Source organism: Entelurus aequoreus, linkage group LG05 (genome assembly GCF_033978785.1).
Source record: "Entelurus aequoreus isolate RoL-2023_Sb linkage group LG05, RoL_Eaeq_v1.1, whole genome shotgun sequence".
In the NCBI taxonomy this organism is placed as follows: domain Eukaryota; kingdom Metazoa; phylum Chordata; class Actinopteri; order Syngnathiformes; family Syngnathidae; genus Entelurus; species Entelurus aequoreus.
The window spans coordinates 30941618-30956629 of record NC_084735.1 but is presented as its reverse complement, the minus strand read 5'-3'; the positions used below and the strand labels follow the sequence as shown (position 1 = coordinate 30956629).

General features: G+C 37.9%; 1 protein-coding gene across 2 annotated transcripts in view; it reads right to left on the bottom strand.

The window, feature by feature from the left end:
- klhl13 (kelch-like family member 13) overlaps nt 1-15012 on the bottom strand; it is a 65408-nt gene that overhangs the window by 38919 nt on the left and 11477 nt on the right. The window contains exon 1 of one of the 2 annotated variants that reach the window (XM_062047735.1): nt 10590-10834. The exons of the other annotated variant lie outside the window; for it this stretch is intronic. Within the exon in view, the coding sequence (XP_061903719.1) occupies nt 10590-10687 (98 nt within the window). The 5' untranslated portion in view covers nt 10688-10834. Of the gene's footprint in view, nt 1-10589; nt 10835-15012 lie in introns of those variants that run through there. 2 annotated transcript variants of the gene reach the window in all.

Here is a 15012-nt window from a genome sequence, read left to right as displayed (position 1 = left end):
GCAACGGTAGATGTGTGTTTGGGTGATTAATAAGATATTCATGTTGTTACCTGCGCTCAATGTATGAGTTCACAGTTTTGAAAGATAAAACATGCATTGTATATTTAATTACTATACTGCCTTTCTCAGCGGCATTCGAGCAGAAGGCGGGGTACACCGGGGACAAGTTGTGTAAATCGTAAATAAAAACAGAATAAAATGATTTGCAAATCATTTTCAAACTATATTCAATTGAATACACTGCAAAGACAAGATACTTAACGTTTAAACTGGTAAAGTTTCTTATTTTTTGCAAATATTAGCTCATTTGGAATTTGATGCCTGCAACATGTTTCAAAAAAGCTGGCACAAGTGGCAAAAAAAGACTGAGAAAGTTGAGGAATGCTCATCAAACACTTATTTGGGACCTCCCACAGGTGAACAGGCTAATTGGAAATAGGTCGGTGCCATGATTGGGTATAAAAGCAGCTTCCATGAAATGCTCAGTCATTCACAAACAAGGATGGGGCGAGGGTCACCACTTTGTGAACAAATGCGTGAGCAAATTGTCAAACAGTTTAAGAACAACATTTCTCAACCAGCTATTGCAAAGAATTTAGGGATTTCACCATCTACGGTCCATAATATCATCAAAAGGTTCAGAGAATCTGGAAAAATCACTGCAAGTAAGCGACAAGGCCGAAAACCAACATTGAATGCCTGTGACCTTCTATCCCTCAAGCGGTACTGCATCAAAAACCGACATCAGTGTGTAAAGGATATTATCACATGAGATTAGAAACACTTTAGAAAACCACTGTCAGTAACTATAGTTCGTCGCTACATCTGTAAGTGCAAGTTAAAACTCTACTATGCAAAGCGAAAGTCATTTATCAACAATACCTAGAAACGCCGCCGGCTTTGCTGGGCCCGAGCTCATCTTAGATGGACTGATACAAAGTGAAAAAGTGTTCTGTGGTCTGACAAGTCCACATTTCAAATTGTTTTTGGAAACTCTGAACGTTGTCTCCTCCGGACCAAAGAGGAAAAGAACCATCCGGACGGTTATAGGCGCAAAGTTCAAAAGCCTGCATTTGTGATGGTATGGGGGTGCATTAGTGCCCAAGGCATGGGTAACTGACACATCTGTGAAGGCACCATTTTGCTGAAAGGTACATACAGGTTTCAGAGCAACAAATGTAGCCATCCAAGCAACGTCTTTTTCATGGACGCCCCTGCTTATTTCAGCAAAACAATGCCAAGCCACATTCTGCACATGTTACAAGAGCGTGGCTTTGTAGTTAAAGAGTGCAGGTACTAGACTGGCCTGCCTGTAGTCCAGACCGGTCTCCCATTTAAACCATGAAGCGTAAAATGAACAATTTAAGCTGTACATCAAGAAAGAATTTCACCTGAAAAGCTTCAAAAATTGGTCTCCTCAGTTCCTAAACGTTTACTGAGTGTTGTTAAATGGACAGGTGATGTAACACAGTGGTAAAAATGCCCCTGTACCAACGTGTTGCTGCCATTAAATTCTGAGTTAATGATTTGCAAAAAAAATTGGGATTCTCAGTTCGAACATTAAATATCTTGTTTTTGCAGTCTATTCAATTGAATAGAAGTTGAAAAGGATTTGCAAATAATTGTATTCTGTTTTTATTTACGATTTACACAACGTGCCAACTATACAGGTTTTGGGGTTTGTAGTAGTGTGTAGAGTTACGTTGTAGCGGACCACAACAAATAAATGAATGTACAAAACATCCCAGTCCACTATACATTAGGTCAGTGGTCCCCAACCTTTTTGTAACTGCGGACCGGTCAACGCTTGAAAATGTGTCCCACGGACCGGGGGGACGAAGCGGGGGGTGGGGGGGGGGGGGGAGGTGGCGGGGAGTGGTGTTTTTTTTTTTTGTCATAAAAAAATACAATCATGTGTGCTTACGGACTGTATCCCTGCAGACTGTATTGATCTATATTGATATATAATGTAATAACCAGAAATATTATAAACAGAAAGAAACAACCCTTTTGTGCGAATGAGTGTGAATGAGTGTAAATGGGGGAGGGAGGTTTTTTGGGTTGGTGCACTAATTGTAAGTGTATCTTGTGTTTTTTATGTTGATTTAATAAAAAATAAAAAAACATTTTTTTAATTTTTTTTATTTTGCGGACCGGTACCAATCGATCCACGGACTGGTACCGGGCCGCGGCCCGGTGGTTGGGGACCACTGCATTAGGTCATCCCAGATCTCTGCAGGCTCAGAATTGTAACAATGCAAAGGTGAACGGCAGAAAAAAAATGCAGCAGAATCAGTACTTCCTCACATACAGCACTGTATAAACCTGGTTTATTCAATGCAGTGAGGTGGCTTTTTCCCCCAATTATTGAGACATAATTTTCGGTGTCACATGCCTTATGAATAATGTAATAAATATGTGTACAAACACTTGTGCTCACAGGCGCTTCTTTACATTATGCACCCCCCTGCTTTGATGACAAGACACAGTTCTTCCTTCTGATCAAAAGATACGTTAAAACAGCTCCGTGAAATTGCTGTATTTTCTAGAAGAACTGCTTGTTTGTGTTTACAATGCAGTCGAAGGCAGTTAGGTGAAAAAAGGAGACAGCCGCAGAGAATTAAAAATGTTCTGTCACACATCTCTATTCTATCAAACTGACCTATAAAAGGCAGAGGATGTGCGTGTCGGCGGTGGACACGTTGCAACCATGAAGAGGTTATCTGTCATCATATTCATCATGAATTCGGACAATTTATTCCATAGACAATTAAAACACAGCACACTTTATTTATAGATACCATTTCTACTCAAAAGGATGTAATCATGTTACTGAGCAATTGTAACATCTATGACCAGCTTGTCATTTCCTCAAACAATTCTAATGAACTGCTGAGAAAACCAAATGAACAAACACAAGATGGAAAATATGCCTCAAGTGTATATTCTAGCATCAAAACCAAAAATGTAACTCAAGGCAACACATTTAAACAATTAAAATTTAACCTTTCCAAGACACCGTGCCAGGTCAAACACTTCATAATCACCACATTTGTAATAATCATCACAAGTCATTAGCAGAAAAATCAAGATTCGGCCATGTTATGCTGAATGAGTACCGGTAGTTGGATTTGTTTTCACATTTACAATAAAAATAGCTGTGTTAAGGAATAACTGAAATGTAAAAATTTTCAAATCTGCACCACAAATAGTTAAGAGGAGAAAAAAAAGCTTTAATGTGGGAGCTGCAGACAATCTGTCAACATGCACAAAATGCTAAATCAACCTGAAGGATGCTTCTGAAGGAAGACAACCCAGCACAAGATGTGTACGACTAAAAAACGACAAAGGACAAAAATAGTACTTGCTTGGAGATGCTTTACATTTTTAGGAACAAATGTGAACGAAGTTGTCACTGTACCACAATAACAGCAAAAAAAGATTTTGACATTGACGCAATACTTAAAGCAAGTGCAGAGCAGCAGTGTGGCAGTAAACACCAGTAAATAATCAGGTTGTGTTTCACTTGTTTTTTTTTTTTTGAATTACTGCCTGGACCATTATGGAAAATGCTGACCCCATTCTATTCCAACAAAGGCTTCCAGACATGTTATTCCTTGACATACACCTCAATTAAAAAAAGCTCAACAATATTGTGTTAATGCAATATGCTATGTAAGGTGACAAGTGATGAGTGAGCATCGTTCAAAAACACACCTCCTGTGGCTACTTGCATGTGGACAACAAGCGAGCAAGAATTTAATGTACCTTGCAAAAGACAAGGAACATAACTCTCACATAAACAATGCAAAAAAGCCTGTTTATGACCCATTATTACTGCAGAAGCAAAATGTTTTTTTACACTTCATTGATTTAACCAGTTTGCAATACAATAATGTAAACAACTTATTACCTTGGTTTGTGCACCGTTTGCAATTTTAAGTACCAGTAGTTTTCCAGTACTGGAAAGCTAAAGACAGGAACAGAATTGAGTACTTTCCTAAGTATAGATCAAATTCTGGGTACCAAATCATGTATAACGAAACAGTACTATACTTCAATCTTTGTTGCATGCGACGTCATGTCCAGTTGCTGATTCGGTTGCTGCAATTTTCTATGCCAACGAAGCAAATATGTCTGAAAAAAACAGGAAAAAAAGCAAGGCTCCACTTTTCAGAATATGCTTGCTTAATGCTAATTTAAATTGGATATGCCATATACATGCCACTGATTAGTGTTAGCAATTTTGCTTTAAATTAAATTTATTTAGGACAGCCCCGTGAGATGCAGCATCTCGTCAAGGGGGTCCCTTTTACATGCTGATTTCAACACCTTTCAAACGTTGTAATGAAAATTACAACTAAGATGCACATTACAATCAAATAGTGTGTAATAAGTACAATACTCACAGCAACAAACAAGACTGGCACATTAAAATGGGGACGGCGTGGCGAAGTTGGGAGAGTGGCCGTGCCAGCAATCTGAGGGTTACTGGTTCAATCCCCACCTTCTACCATCCTAGTCACGTCCGTTGTGTCCTTGAACAAGACACTTCACCCTTGCTCCTGATGGGTCCTGGTTAGCGCCTTGCATGGCAGCTCCCGCCATCAGTGTGTGAATGTGTGTGTGAATGGGTGAATGTGGAAATAGTGTCAAAGCACTTTGAGTTCCTTAAAAAGGTAGAAAAGCACTATACAAGTGTAACCCATTTACCATTTACCATTCACATTAAAATGAATGAAAAAGACTGCTACCTGACTATAGCCACACACCAAGGACAAACTAAAATTAATTCAAACTTACAAATGAGATTCAGAAGGGTAATAAACAGTGCAGTTATTAACAGCCAAACAATATGATAAATTGAAAAAATATATATATTTCTTTAATATTAAACAAATTACTCTTTATGACCACATGAACGCAAACAGACACACACTGTATTGGAAATTTCAGTTCAGTTCAGTTTATTTATTTCATTCATAAAAAATCAAACAAAGGAATAAAATAAAAATAAATCAATCAACATAACATTAAAGTAAAATATGAATGAAAAAGAGCAGAAAGAAGTTGAAAACGTATAATATCTGCCCCCTATTTTCACAAATACAACAATTGACTTTCAATGTTGGCGACTACAAAGCCATATTTTCATTTTACAAGATTTAAACCAATAATGAAGAAATAATTCTACTCAGTCATATTTTTCCATCATAATTATTTGTACATGTTTTTTAATGAATATAGAGATGTACATTGTTTTATTCCACTGTCAAGTTTGTTCCATAAACTAACATCTCTGATTGAAATCACCTGTTCTTAATGTAAATTTATTAAAGATCTCAGTTCCTTTCAGATTATAATTACTTTCTCTTTTTACAAATCTGTTTTGAATGTTTTGTAGAATTGTTGCAGGTTCTTTGTACATAATTTTTAGGATATTATACTCTGCCAGTTCATGAAAATGTAATACGTTTAACTGCTTGTGGGTTCCCTGTGTGCGTTTCCAGTACTGATTCTTACCGCTCTTTTCAGCAGAAGGAAGACTGGATTTAAATATGTTTACAGGCACTACTCCACACTTCAATACAGTATGTTTGATATGGAACAATCAGTGAGTTATATAAAAATATACAATGCTTTTTAATTTTTGAAATTGGTACCTTTGAATATCTGTATCAATTATCAGGTACTGTGAATCAATTTAAATGTGAAAGGTGCACCCCAAAAAATAATGCAAAACACACCTTGTTAAAATTAAAGAGTATTTTTATTTTTTATTTTTTAAATAACACCAAAATAATAACACATACAGTAAAATATAGGGATGTGAGCACTAGGGATGCATATCGCTAGGATTTTATCAATACTGATAACAATATCGATATTTCTTATCGATACCGGTTTTTATAGGTACTCTTGGGGCGGTATAGCTCGGTTGGTAGAGCGGCCGTGCCAGCAACTTGAGGGTTGCAGGTTCGATCCCCGCTTCCGCCATCCTAGTCACTGCCGTTGTGTCCTTGGGCAAGACACTTTACCCACCTGCTCCCAGTGCCACCCACACTGGTTTGAATGTAACTTATATATTGGGTTTCACTATGTAAAGCGCTTTGAGTCACTTGAGAAAAAGCGCTATATAAAAGTAATTCACTTCACTTACCGGTACTATATGTACATTGTGTGAATAAATGCATTTTTACCAGCATTTTATTAGCACAAGAGGTTGTGCACCAGCAACATTATGATATAATATCGCACAGCATGGAGGTATTTTATCAACACCAGCTTTTTAGGTCTTAAACAAGTCAACTATGTTTGCGTGTGCAATGCAGTTGTTATGTCAACTTGTAAAGACCACAGATCCATCACTGTGCTTCTATCCATCAATTTTCTAACGCTTGTCCTTATAACATTTAAAATAATAATAATAAAATAAAAAAGTAAAATAATATTCATTTATGGTATTCCTGTTCATTCACACACATTTAACATGATATCAAATATATAAATTGATACAATCAATTAGCATGTTAGGTGGGTGTGCATTTTGTAACAATAGGAATTGTTATTTTGGATTATGTTATGTTGCACACAGACCTATTTGAGGCACGGACCGGAAGCCATATTGAATGTTCGCAGCTACCAATGTGTCAAGTGTGTATTATATAAATAAAAAGACCCATAGATTCGTTAAAAAATGTACTTTTTAGAGTGGATTAATATTGGCCTGTGGATAACTGGATCGCTTAGAGGGTAGTCCGGTTGATGAAGCGCACCGAAATGGTGGTCGCGAGTAAAATGTGTTCACCTCAAACTGACACTAACTCTTATTAGCGTGTGTGACTGAGGGACTATTGAAAAGGAAATGTTTTTGGGTTATAAACTTTGTGTTGAGTTGCTTCCTTATTTGTGATTATACTAAGATGTGTGCATAGTACTTGAACTGAATGTGACAGCGTGTCATTTATATGACAGTCAGCTGGATTAAAAAAAAAAAATCAATAGTCCAGAATCTAAACGGTCTTCCTGGACCGACCCAATTAGGAACCGGTACCAAAAAATATCAGTATACGGTTTGCATCCCTAGTGAGCACCCTTTGAGAACTAGAGAGGAAAGTTTAGAAAAAAAGAGGAACATTTAGAAAAAAAGAGGAAAATTAAGAAAAAAAGGAGAAAAATGTCTATTGACATGACGTGCTGCCATGCAACCCCCGAAAGAAAATTTAGAAAGTCAAGACCAGTTCCTGCGATTGGGTGCACTATATTTTACCTTTAGATGTGTTCTCATCCACCACAAACACTTTTGGCTGTCTTTTTGACACTTACATGTCCCATGTAATGTACCACAAAATGTTAGTTTTTTTAAGTAGATAATGCACGAACATTGTTATAATTGAAAATTTCATGTGAACTTCTATAACATACATGCAAAAAACTCTGAAACATTTCCCATTTGGCAACTATCCTGTTGCCACGCCCCCTTGGGTGATATACTTTCAGTGTTGTGACCTCTGTTTACAATCATGTCAAAAATATACCTTCTCGCTGGCTACTAATAAATACTCGAGAACTACAACTGGTTCAAAACTAACAGTACTTGGATTGTAATCGTCCAAATATGATTACCGCCCATAAAATCCAGTAAATAAGCGCCAACAATACTCAATTTACATTTCATGACTTGAATATTAACCAAGTATTAGCAACATTGTTATTACAAGCGCTAACACAGCACGGCATAATCACTTCCGTGTCCGTTTACATTATCGAGTGGTCTGCCGTTTCCTCGTTTGCCTGCACCCTGTAAGTTTTTTGTAGATCATAGATCATGCATCTCACCTGGACATGAGATGTCTGAATAGGTAATCCGACAAGCTGGGACACTTAGACAGCCAATTTAGGACCTGGAACTGACGAGAACGACACGATAAGCGCTTGTTCCCCCCGCGCCCCTACCCCGTTTCTTTGTGAGGATTAGGATTCATTCTTCACCAAAATGGAATATATGAGCATCTTAGCAGTTGGCATCCTAATAACAGATGACGTTGCACAGTAAGTGATGTTTTATTATGTTTGTTGGCTCTCATAAAGTCTGCAGTGAGCAGAAATCAGTGATGAAGAAAAAAAATAAAAATAAAATAAGCAAACGTAATGCATTTTTGAAATTAATGCGCCACATATGCTTAAAATGATCAAAATATATAAATATTTTAAATGTGCCCATTATTACATTACATATATAAAACCCTAATGGTATGGATGTTTTTAGGGGCTCTATAGGCAGAATTGAACGGCTCTCATAGGTGCCACTGTAGGCGGACTTTTGATTGAATGTATTTTTAATATTTAGAATGCATTAAAAAAATCCATCCGTCGTCATGTCTTTCATAATGATTGTGAACAATCAACAAAATTCCAAAAACAGTGCAGTTCCCCTTTAAGGCCATTGCATGTGATGACACATTAACGTATGGAAACACCTGCAGTATTTGCGCCCGTTAACTCTAAGTTGTTGGGGTTTCTTGGGGTTTTTTTTAACTGTCTTGTGCGGTGGCTGACAACGTATTCATAGGACTATTTCTAATCATGAAAAAGGTGTTCTATTTATTTAGTGGAAGTGGGATGCAAAGTGAAAGTGTCAAAAAAAAAACTCAGTTGTTACTAAAAATCTGAAGTCAGCTATCGATGGAAGGCAATTTGATTATTTTTGGAACGCGGATAGTTTGATTACTAGGTCAAATGAACCCAGGTTGGTAAAGCAAGTTTTTCACAAACTGAATTAACCAAAGAGCCGTCTGCTGCAGAGACCGCCTAATTCATCACGTGAGTGTTAACACCAAGAGGCTCAGCTGCAGCCGTAGGAGGGCCTCTCGAGAAATACATGTCTTGCAACTTTCAAATCTTTTGTGTATCTTTTACAACATACACTATAATAATCTAATCTGGTCACAAATCAAATGTTTATAGACAGCATATTTACCCAAAACCTCAGCTGTTGATGCAACATTTTTCTAGTAGCATGTGCAGTTAAAAATATCACCAAAGCCTCAAGGACTCCAGTGAAAGACCAACAAAGGAGGAACGTTTCACTGACCACAGAGTAACCCTATAATTGGGGGACCAATATCAACCTGCCCAAAAACACTGCTTACAATAGAACCATTTCAAATATAGCAAGTGGTTTATGGGTGAGGCAAATTTAGGTGGAGCTTTGAGGCTTGACAAGCTGTACTTGCCAGTGTGCCCACACAACATCCTTAACGGTACACACAAATGCCATCCTCATCCACAAGAGCACTCTTGAGTCCTCATTGGGATTTCATGGGGCGAAAGGCATTCTGATTTAGACAACCACTGAAGTAATGTTTATAATTAGAACTTTATTGAACGCCCAGTGACCAACTAAATCTAGATTGTGGTAGAAAAGATCAGCGACAAAAACAGAAACCCAGAAATTTGTAGTATAGTGATAAATTCCATGTAATTTGTATGTATGTAAAGACAACCACATATATTATTAATTTTGCCAAGATTGCAAAGCTTGCCTTTATGGCTTGAGGGTTGACCAACAGACTAGGACTGGGATTAACGAAGGGGGACAAGAGGGTGGACGCTTCAAACACCACAGCTGTGGCATGCTTGGGCACGGCCATTTACACAAACTGCTCCAAAGACTGAGGTTATTGTGGCCTGCTTTCATGTACAGTGTGTATGCAAGCCTTGCTCATTAAAGATTGAAACGTTAATGGTGTAATACTTAAAATACTTGTTTTATTCTTAAAGGATTAATAGAGTATTAGCATTTAATCAAGGCACATACATACATCTACCAACCATTAAGATGTTCCACTGGTGATAGTAGAATGTGTGAAAGGAAAAACTGCCTTTAGTATAACGTATTCTCTTGCTGTGCAGCATTTCTTTAAACTACCAAAATTAAGCTCTTAAGTAGCTCAAAAGTAAATCTGCGCACAATAATTGAAGATTGCATAAATCCACTTGTGCAAAAAATCGAATGAAATTACCCAGGAGGTAGCCAGGCTTGCCTTGAAATGATTTATTTTCCCCTTTCAACACAACCAGTTTTTATTTTGTACTCTTTGCAACCGAAAGCCATGGTGAACAGGAACCATTAGAAGAAAGCGGATGAAAAGAAGGCCGAAAATAGAGAATGGCGAGAGCTAGTGTGAAGACCTTCTAGCCCACCCTTCCCCCCCTCCTCCAGAACAGTAGCAGATGACAATAGCTTGTAAACCAGGGCAAGCCAGACATCCTGACAAAGGCAGGCTCCTCCCAAGCCGCCCGGTCCCCATTTCCAAATAAACACAGCCACAGCCACAGGCAGATGGCAAGATGTGGTGCTTGCCGTGTCTTGCCCAACCAGGAGCAAAACACTGTGCCAGAGGAGCATCAAAAGCATGCTGGACAAGGCTAATCTCTTCCAGCCCCTACAATCCCTCAAACACATTTGTGGAACCAAGAATGACAGTATTAGGCGTTAAAAAACAAAATACAATTGTCTAAAAGTGAATAAACACACACAAATACATTTCCACAACAGCATACAAGCACTGTGAACTCTTACTCACATGTAGGCAGGTGAAAGCGGCGAGGACCGGGATGTCTTAAGGACTGGCACTGGGAATTTCCAGCTGACAGGAGAACCGCTTTTCCATTTCAACGGCATGTTGTTGTCACCAGAATGGTGCTAGAGCAATAACAGCAAAAACCATTCCCACGTCAAGCTTCCCAATGCAGTCTTCCATACCACTCCTGCCCACACCATTTAAAGGGGAGGGAGAGCGGGCCGTGGCGAAAGAAATACACCGGTGGAAGTAGTGCGGGCTACACGCAGCGGTGTGACATGAGCAGCAGCAGTGCCGAGAAGCCAATAGATTGCATTCACCGTGGCTGCTCTCCTCGCTGCATACGCGGCTGTCTTGTGGTAGAAGGGGGAAGGAGCCCTGCCTTCCCATCACCCTCTCAGGGTTCATAAATTGTAGCTAAGCAACAGTGCCACCTTGTTAACAGAGTTGTGATTACACAACTATGGGCATGATATAGAAGCACTGCTAGTCAACATAAATGAAAGTCTTAACACAGTGTAACATAAAGCATAATTTTAAATAAACTATGCCAGGAAGCTTGTCAAGTTTGACTGGATTTTAAAACAAAAAGTCACTTATATTAAAAATTGGAAATTGAAATACAGTGGCAAATCTGTTCCAAAAAAGGTCTGATAAAAAACAGGTTCGTACGTAAACCGAAGCAGTATTTGCCATAAAAACAAGACAAATTCAGTTTATGCATTATATGGGTCCGATTACAGGCCTCAAATGTTAACTTTTTAAGGTCAATGCATGTGTTTTGCCTTAAAGGAGGGCTCATATTTTAGGGCACCAAGGCAAACATTTTCTTTTGACGTGGAGTCTCATATAGGCACGTTTAGGCACGTTGTTTCATTCGTAAATAAAAAGATTTGCATATCCTTTTCAACTTATATTCAATTGAACAGACTGCAAAGACAAGATAATTAATGTTCGAACTGAGAAACTTTTTTTTTTTTTGTGCAAATAATCATTAACTTATAATTTAATGGCAGCGACACATTGCAAAGAAGTTGGCACAGGCATTTTTACCACTGTGTTACATCGCGTTTCCTTTTAACAACACTCCGTTAACGTTTGGGAACTGAGGAGACCAATTTTTTAAGCTTTTCAGGTGGAATTCTTTCCCATTCTTGCTTGATGAACAGCTTAAGTTGTTCAACAGTCCGGGATCTCAGATGCTGGCTTTTGAACCGTGCGCCTATAACAATACGGATGGTTCTTTTCCTCTTTGTTCCGGAGGACACAACGTCCACAGTTTCCAAAAACAATTTGAAATGTGGACTCGTCAGACCACAGAACACTTTTCCACTTTGCATCAGTCCAACTTAGATGAGCTCGGGCCCAGCGAAGCCGGCGGCTTTTCTGGGTGTTGTTGATAAATGGCTTTCGCTTTGCATAGTAGAGTTTTAACTTTCACTTACAGATGTAGCGACAAACTGTAGTTACCGACAGTGGTTTTCTGAAGTGTTCCCGAGCCCATGTGGTGATATCCTTTACACACTGATGTCAGTTTTTGATGCAGTACCGCTTGAGGGATCCAAGGTCACAGGCATTCAATGTTACGTGCAGTGATTTCTCCAGAATCTCTGATCCTTTTGATAATATTACAGACCTTATATGGTGAAATCCCTAAATTCCTTGCAATAGCTCTTTGAGAAATGTTGTTCTTAAACTGTTCGCCAATTTGCTCACGCATTTGTTCACAAAGTGGTGACCCTCGCCCCATCCTTGTTTGTGAATAACTGAGCATTTCATAGAAGCTACTTTTATACCCAATCATGTCACCCACCTGTTCACAGTTAGCCTGTTCACCTATGGGATGTTCCAAATAAGTGTTTGATGAGCATTCCTCAACAATCTCAGTCTTTTTTTGCCACTTTTTTGCCACTTTTTTTTGCCACTTTTTTAAAACATGTTGCAGGCATCAAATTCCAAATGAGCTAATATTTGCTAAAAATGTTTTCCAGTTCAAACGTTAAGTATCTTGTCTTTGCATCCTATTCAATTGAATATAGGTTGAAAAGGATTTGCAAATCATTGTATTATGTTTTTATTTACGATTTACACAACGTGCCAACTTCACTGGTTTTGGGGTTTGTATATACTGTATACACATGTGTATATTAGGGGTGTAACAGTACACAAAAATGTCGGTTCGGTACGTACCTCGATTTAGAGGTCACGGTTTGGTTCATTTTCGGTACAGTAAGAAAACAAAATATACATTTTTTGGTTATTTATTTACCAAATTTGTAAACAATGGCTTTATCCTTTTAACATTGGGAACACTATAATAATTCTGCCCACGTTAATAAACATTAAACTGCCTCAAGTTGTTGCTCAGATTAAATACAATGACAAAACTTTTCTTCTACATATATTTGGGAAGTGCCAAAACCACCAGTAACTGATGTACTGACCATGGCATTACTGTCCTCGATTGGCCTGCCAACTACCCTGACCTGAACCCCATGGAGAATTTGTGGGGTATTGTGAAGAAGAAGCTGAAAGACACCAGACACAATAATGCAAATGAGCTAAAGGCCGCTATTGAAGAATCCTGGGCATCCATAACACCTCAGCAATGCCACAGGCTGATTGCCTCCATGCCACGCCGCATTGATACAGTAATCCGTGCAAAAAGATTCCCAACCAAGTACCGAGTGCATTAATTGACATTTTCAAATGTTTGATTTTGTTTTGTTGTTATAAATCTTTTTCTTTTTACTTGGTCTGAGGAAATATGCTAATTTTTTTAGATAGGATTTTTTTGTTTTCTTAAGATGTATGCCATAATCAGCAATATTAAAATAATAAGCTTGCAATATTTCAGTTGATCTGTAATGAATCCAGAATGTATGACATTTTCATGTTTTTAGTTGCATTATAGAAAATAAGAGGACTTTATCACAATATTCTAATTTTCTGAGACAGTCCGGTATACACACACACACATTATATATATATATATATATATATATATATATATATATATATATATATATATATATATATATATATATATATATATATATATATATATATATATATATATATATATATATATATATATATATATATATATATATATATATATATATATATATATAAATAATCAGGGTTTCCCACACATTCATTTATTTGTGGCGGCCCACCACGAAAGAATTACGTCCGCCACAAATTTAAAAAAAAGAATTTAAAAAAAAAAAAATTTTGTCCCCTCCAGCTTCTCATGCAAATCATATAGTTGATGTAGATGCCCATATCGGCTGTTCAGATTTACTTTACAAAAGAGAAGTGTAGGATACGTCTCTTGATGCCTTATTTGTATTTGACTTTATTAAATGTATTTATATTAGAAACACAACATGTGTATATAACAAAGGGTGCAAAGTCTGCAGGCAGTAGGAAACACATGGTTAAGTGTAGGGAGTAAAACTGATGGCAGTCTAAAGTTCAAAATTTTTGGAGCTCTTTGTTCAGTGGATCAGATGTTTGATGAAACTCTGTGTCTATCTACCACCACTACTGTTTTCTGTTTATTTGTTACTGACTGTGGCAGTACACCTCTGCCTCTGTTTCACTTTATGTTGCTGGTAAATAATATGATTGTAGTAGTAGGCTAAAGTTAAATTATTTAGTATGCACTAATTGAAGGGGCAGAGCTTTGAGACATTTTAGCTTTTGTATTTTATAAGATATATTTTTTGTAAGAACCACAATTAATAAATATATTTCAGTGAATAACTTATTGTTCAAATCTGTATATAAATATGTATATAAAGTGTTGTAATTATATTGTAAAATGGATAGATGGATGGATGGATGGACGTTTAAAGGCCTACTGAAACCCACTACTACCGACCACGCAGTCTGATAGATTATATCAATGATGAAATCTTAACATTGAAACACATGCCAATACGGCCGGGTTAACTTATAAAGTGCAATTTTAAAATTCCCGCCACACTTCCGGTTGAAAATCTCCTTAGGATATGATTTATGCGCGTGACGTCAAAATGCACGGAAGTGTTTTGGCCCTATTGGACACAATACATAAAGCTCTGTTTTCTTCGACAAAATTCCACAGTATTCTGGACATCTGTGTTGGTGAATCTTTTGCAATTTGTTTAATGAACAATGGAGGCTGCAAAGAAGAACGTTGTAGGTGGGATCGATCGGTGTCTTAGCGGCTAAGTACAATACTTACAGCAACACAACAAGGACTACTTACCCTGATAGAAGACGCCTAGCTGACGCTTGCCGCCAAACCCACGGATGAAGTCCTTCGTCGCGCCGTTGATCGCTGGAACGCAGGTGAGCACGGCTGTTGATGGGAAGGTGAGGGCTGGCTGGCGTAGGTGGAGCGCTAATGTTTTATCATAGTTCTGTGAGTTCCGGC